General features: G+C 39.2%; 1 protein-coding gene across 1 annotated transcript; it reads right to left on the bottom strand.

Annotated features, from left to right (window-relative positions):
* Positions 1-4,724: 4,724 nt before the first annotated feature.
* Positions 4,725-5,636, bottom strand: LOC146073445 (olfactory receptor 11L1-like). Its single transcript, XM_083180623.1, has one exon. It carries the CDS (start codon positions 5,634-5,636, stop codon positions 4,725-4,727), a length of 912 nt encoding a protein of 303 aa, XP_083036749.1.
* Positions 5,637-6,249: the final 613 nt, after the last annotated feature.

The raw sequence follows: 6,249 nt of genomic DNA, 5'->3' as shown, positions 1-6,249 counted from the left end.
ATAGTAAGGAAGAGGCCATTTTCCTTTCACTCGATGCAGAGAAGGCATTCGATACAGTGTATTGGGGCTTTCTCCAGGAAATTTTGGTGAGAAATGGTCTGAGAGGTGAGATACTGTCTTCCATACTAGCCCTCTATAGCTCCCCGATGGCATTAGTCTATATGAATGGCTTTTCCTCATCTCCTGTTAAAATTTCTAATGGTACTAGACAAGGATGCCCTCTCTCTCCCCTCATGTATGTTTTAGCAATAGAAATAATACCCCTCTCACACCAGAAAATGCAGGTACTTACCCGGGAATATGGTCCCAGGAGCATGCAGGGACATACTCGGACTGGCCCCTTTTACACCAGCCTAGTCCCTGCGTTTTCTGGTATGAGGGGGAGAGAATACCACCCCTCCCCCCCTTTAACCAACCGGCTATACATTCGGAACCCACTGACCCATTTACACCAGTATCATATTGAAGAACTTTTGAGTGGCTTCGAATAATTTTGGTCCTGTAAAACTGGGCCGTTTGGTTCCAGATAAATCAGCCCTCAAACAACATGAACAGCCATTCAATTACATTTCAGAAATGAAAAATATCGGCTTACCCACAATATCTCTGCAAACAATCAACCCATATGAAACAGCCTGGTATCAGATTGAAGGCCCGGTAATTTGGGTTCGACTGAGATCAAGCATAAGTTTCTGTGAGCTACAGCTCCATCAGGCCCATTGTTAATCCGGCCCTGCCTGGGGGCCACCTCCTACTTTAGGAATTAGGTTCCATCCTGGGCCCTTGAATTATATATTACTGTATACAGTACATATTTGGCCAGATGCATTAAGCCTTGAAAAGTGATAAAGTGGAGAGTCATAATCAGCTGATACCATTTTTCAAATACAGCCTGTCAGTTAGGAGCTGATTGGCCGCTACATTATCAATCTCCAGTTTATCTATCTTGAAGGCTTAGTACTTCTGACACATTACTATTTTTTTCTGTTATTCATCTGATAAATTATCATGCATGCACTACCAGTATTTACTACAGTAATTAGTACACATCAATGTACCCAACCCATGAACTTGCTAATTGCTAAGGAAACCAATGTGGTGGCTGGCCACACCCCTAAACATGGGCTCCTACCACTGAAATCCAGTGTAGTTGACAGGCACCGGCCCTGGTGCATGCGCAATATCAGTGATGGTACTGCATATGCACAAATGCCTGGCTTCTATGTGCTGCACTGGCTGGCTTCATACAGAAAGCCAACTCTCTCCCTATTGCAGACCAGATTGGCAGTACTGGAGGGAAGAAATACCTCCCGATAAGACTGCCTTTACTGACAGGTGACTGACAGGTAGGACTTTCAATAGGAAGTCACTGCCTGACACAGTGAAGCCAGTGCAGTCTCATGGACTGCATCTGTCTTCATTAAGGCTGAGTAAGGTGGCAGATCTTACAGGGGGGGTGCAGTCCTGCAGCTCATAGGTAAAATCCACAACTGGTGACCATTACGTTTGAAACCCTGTATCCTGCTACTGCCATGCAGTACTTGCTCCCTTGATGTGCATGCTTCATAGAAGTACAATGCTGGGGATGCAGTCATTAAATTGCAGATGCAGATTTCCTATAGACATTAAATGATGTGTACACAGGAAATTGAGGGTTTTTTTCACTTTTTTGGTGCCTATGTTGAAATCTGCTGATTTTTGCACCGTATGAGTGTTCTGCGCTCACGATACTTCTAACTGCACTCGGCACACTTTAATCTAACTCTATGACCACTTGGATCATGAAGCAAGAACAAGATGGTTTTAAAATAATAAAATTATGAAAAACTGATGTTGACATTTTGCCTATGTTGAACTTTTGTCAAAGTCTACCTAAAGCCTATCAATATTTTTCAACCTATAGCCTGTTGACCAATAGTAGTCCACCTAATGACTGTTGACCTATTTACTGTTGACCAATTTACCAGGTCCCCACTTTGAAGGAAGGCTGTAACAGGACATATCTGTATACAGTATATGGGTTACATATGAAATCTACTTATTCCACACATTTCCACAGTAAAGTTTCAACTTAAGTGACAGAGTATTTTTTTATAAGGTTTTATTACTTAATTAAGATTCTAACAGACAAAATAAAACATTTTAGGTAATGTAGAAAATACATATGTTATTCCCTGGTCCATAAACCCCTTCAGCCACTTGGGTTCTGGGTGGACTAGATTGCACCAGCTCCTTTGAAGGAAGCAGACCATCTGGGCCCATCCATGTTTCATAGTGATATCATGGTGGGATTTCTAAGCCAGCCAATTCTCACAACTGCAGTAAAGAGATTAGTCCCACCACATGAGGAGGATAAGCAGTTAAATCATCTACTTTCAGATCAGGTGGATTAGAGCCCACTGCAAATCTGTGAAATAGCATACTGTAAAAGTTTGAGAGGAGGTACCTACATCAGGTTTAATCATGATTGGCTACACCAGGCATGTCCAACGTTGGCCCTCCAGATGTTTTTAAACTACACATCCCAACATGCTTTGCAATAGTTTTAGCATTCTCTAATAGCAAAACTGTGGCAAAGCATGCTGGGATGTGTAGTTTCAAAACATCTGGAGGGCCAACGTTGGACATGCCTGGGCTACACTGCTGGAGAAAATTCAGCAGTGTAGCCAATCATGATTGAACCTGAATTGAACTCACTGTGTAAAATGCTTTGCGAGCGTCTCTTTCATAAAAAAAAAAATACTGTGTAGTTTATTGATAAAAATATAATGATTTGAAACTGCCAATGCTGCTTAGCCAGTTTTAAGTCCAGGATGTTAAATTCGACTGTGTACCAAATTGCACTACAGGTTCCATCAGGTAATCAGTGGTAGCTGCGACAAACTTCATTCGCAATTCGATGCATGTGCAATGCAATTTGGGAAAAGCAACATCTCTTGTCCAAAACTTATTATTACACTATTTGGCTTTTATAGTGCTACGTTGTTACAATGCTACGTTGTGTTATGATGCAACTCACATTCTACATGGTAGAATGTGAGTTGCAGGGTGCATTACATTACATATGGATGCTAGATGTAAGAGGACTTATCTGTTTGTGCTGTAAAACACCTTTACATTTACCTTAGTAGCTGCTAGGAAAAGTACAGTATTTAGTGTATCAGTTACTCAAAAGAAACATGCCCATTTTAAACAAATTAGTGCTCCATTGAGGTTTTGGACCATACAGTTGGCAATGCCAATGAAGACAGGCAGTCATACAGCTTGTAATATATAAATGGTTAAATATCCCAATGGTGCACATCTAATCATTCAAAACATCTCTAATGTAATATATATGGTTTGCACAAAGAAAAACGTACATGAGATCGAGGCTTGGATCCAATGAACAAATGCGCATGTGCTAAACAGATTGAACTGATGATGTAAGAACACAAACGCCCATATGGGCGGCGCTTGCCCTGATAAATGCGAGCAAGGGGGCATCTACAAGCTATCTGATGAAGCCGCTGACACTCTAAGAGGCGGGGAAACGCATCATCAAAGAGACCTTATCTGCTACTTTGTACTTTGCAACACCACTGGGAGACCCGGAAGCCGGAGCAGTGCATTCGAGACAAGGCTGACCAGCTCAAACAGCCGGGAACCCTCTCCAGGCGTGGGCTAAAGAATCAACTCCTAAACAGTGGATTACAAAAACGTATAAGTATCAATTCTTTGCATCTATCTCTAAAAGCTTACTAACATCTTTAAGCTTATGGCTCTAATGACTGAGTTTTAATGAGAAAAAGTTTTGCTGGAAACTAACCTGTGGCTGTGCATAACAAAGTGTGTTTGTTTGAAGCGCTTCTGAGCCTCCATTCACAGACTAACATTGTCTCACGCCAAAGACTGTTGAAAATTAACCCTATGCATGCCTAAATTTCCTATTAAGCTCTGCAAAACGTATGTGCCTTATCCTATGGTTAGCCATAGCATAGGATAGTTATAAAGTATCGCACATTTCTTTGTGCAAACCATATATATTACATTAGAGATGTTTTGAATGATTAGATGTGCACCATTGGGTTTTTTAACCATTTATATATTACCGGCCGGTGTTTTCAATTTTATAACTGATCTAATATTGTGATAATTGTTTAAATAAATTTGCATTATTGTTTTTACTATAATACTATGTGTATATAGTGTCCTTTAGCGCCGTCTACTTTGTTTCCATTGTTATTCCTTTTCAAGAGGGGTTGAGTATCCCCCCTAGACGGCAGCAAGGACAAAGTACATTTTCCAGCGCTCTGCTATCTTTTCTTTTTTGAGCCATACAGCTTGATGTTCCATACTGCAATTGTGACTTTCACAAGCAAAACAACTCTTCTATATAATTCCCAACTTCTAGAGCCAAGTTGAACTAATGCTCTGTTAGACAATGTTCTGCACAGATAATTAACAGGCTGGAATGTGGGTGCTCAACCAAAACAATCAGTAGGGGACTAGTGTTGGTGCAGATGTGTATTATTATGGATGGCCATTAGATGGTTCACCAATGACAGTCTAACTTAATTATGCTATCAGAACTTAAGAGTACATTAATATCAGGAAAGCATGATATAAAACCATCAATGGGTGTCATTAATCTGAGTAAACTAAATGCAAGACACTAATCAGGAAAGTAGATTAGGGATGAGCGGTATGACAGGGGTGGAGCTATAAATTCAAACAAACTTAAATTATGTTTTAATTTTTTTTAAAGCCTCCTTAAAGTCTTTATTCCTTATGCTGTATACGAATGGATTAAGCAATGGTGTCCCTACAGTGTAAAGCAGTGATAATACCTTGCTGGTAGCTAATAATTGTCCTTTGGTTGCAACCATGTACACAGAAAAGAGACTCCCATAAAATAGACATACAACAGTCAGGTGGGAGCTGCAGGTGGAGAAGGCTTTCTGTCTCCCACTGAGGGACTGGATCTTCAGGATAGTGGTGATGATATACACATAAGAAACAATGATCATTATGAATGGAAAGATGACAATAATAACACCCAATAAACTTCCTTGGAGTTGTTGAAGTGAAGTATCCGAACAAGAAAGATCTACAACAGGAAAAAAATCACAGAAGAAATGGTCCATTACATTTGGTCCACAAAAGTCTGAGTTTTGTAGAGTGATAACAGCAATCAAAGAAAAGAGGAAACTCAAAAACCATGACACAATGACAGAAGTCACACAAAACGCTTTGTTAATGATAGCGGTATAACGCAGTGGGTTACAGATGGCCACATATCGGTCGTAAGACATCACCATGAAGATGAAACACTCCGTACCCTCTGTGTTACCAAACACATAAATCTGTGATAAACAAGCAGCCAGAGACATGATGCCACCATCATGTAGGACAATATAAAGTAAGTAAGGGAGGATGTCCGTGGCCATAAGAATGTCTAGGAAAGACACTTGTGTGATGAACAAATACATTGGAGAGTGAAGGTTATTGCTCACTGAAACTAACGTAATTACTGTGACATTACCAAATATAGTAACCCAGTAAATGATGAGAAGAAATATAAACAGAAGATTATTCAAGTTGTGAAGATTTGGAAACCCCAGGAGAATGACATAAGAGATATTTTGCGAGCGCATTATAAAAACAGATCTGAAAGTCAAGCATACATCATCATACCTAGCAGTAATTCATCAATTCATACCATGGATTATTCTGTATTTCAGAATATTTTTATATTTCAATGAGGCATCTTCCATTTATGTTGTATATACACATCAAACACATGAATTACACACAAATATATTTAGTTTGTGCATGAAACAAGGTTTCAAAACATGAAACAAGGTTTCAAAACATGAAAAAAAGTTTGTAGACTATCTCAGGCATTGAATATGAATACCAAGCAAGCATGTTCACCAGTAGGTTTTTAGCAAAAATAAAAAATTGCATTCTGGAAACTATAGATAAGGGATATTTTGTATAAGGGATATTTGGAAAAGGGGTACTTAACCTGTACCTCTGTTTGATATCGATATGGCTTCTTCTTTCAATCTCAGCCTTTCCTGCCTCACTTCGATCAATAACAGGATCTTTTATTACCAATGTCTAGTTGTGGACATCTTTACCTGTTTAAAATTCAGTTTGTTTAAATGTTATATTAATTCATATATCTCTATTACCACAATTTGTATATAAATAACAATTTTTTTTTTTTAGTAAATCATCATACAGGTTGAGTATCCCGTATCT

This window comes from Crinia signifera, chromosome 4, assembly GCF_055691185.1.
Source record: "Crinia signifera chromosome 4, ASM5569118v1, whole genome shotgun sequence".
In the NCBI taxonomy this organism is placed as follows: domain Eukaryota; kingdom Metazoa; phylum Chordata; class Amphibia; order Anura; family Myobatrachidae; genus Crinia; species Crinia signifera.
Note: the sequence above shows the minus strand (reverse complement) of the source record. Positions and strands in the feature narration are given on the sequence as shown.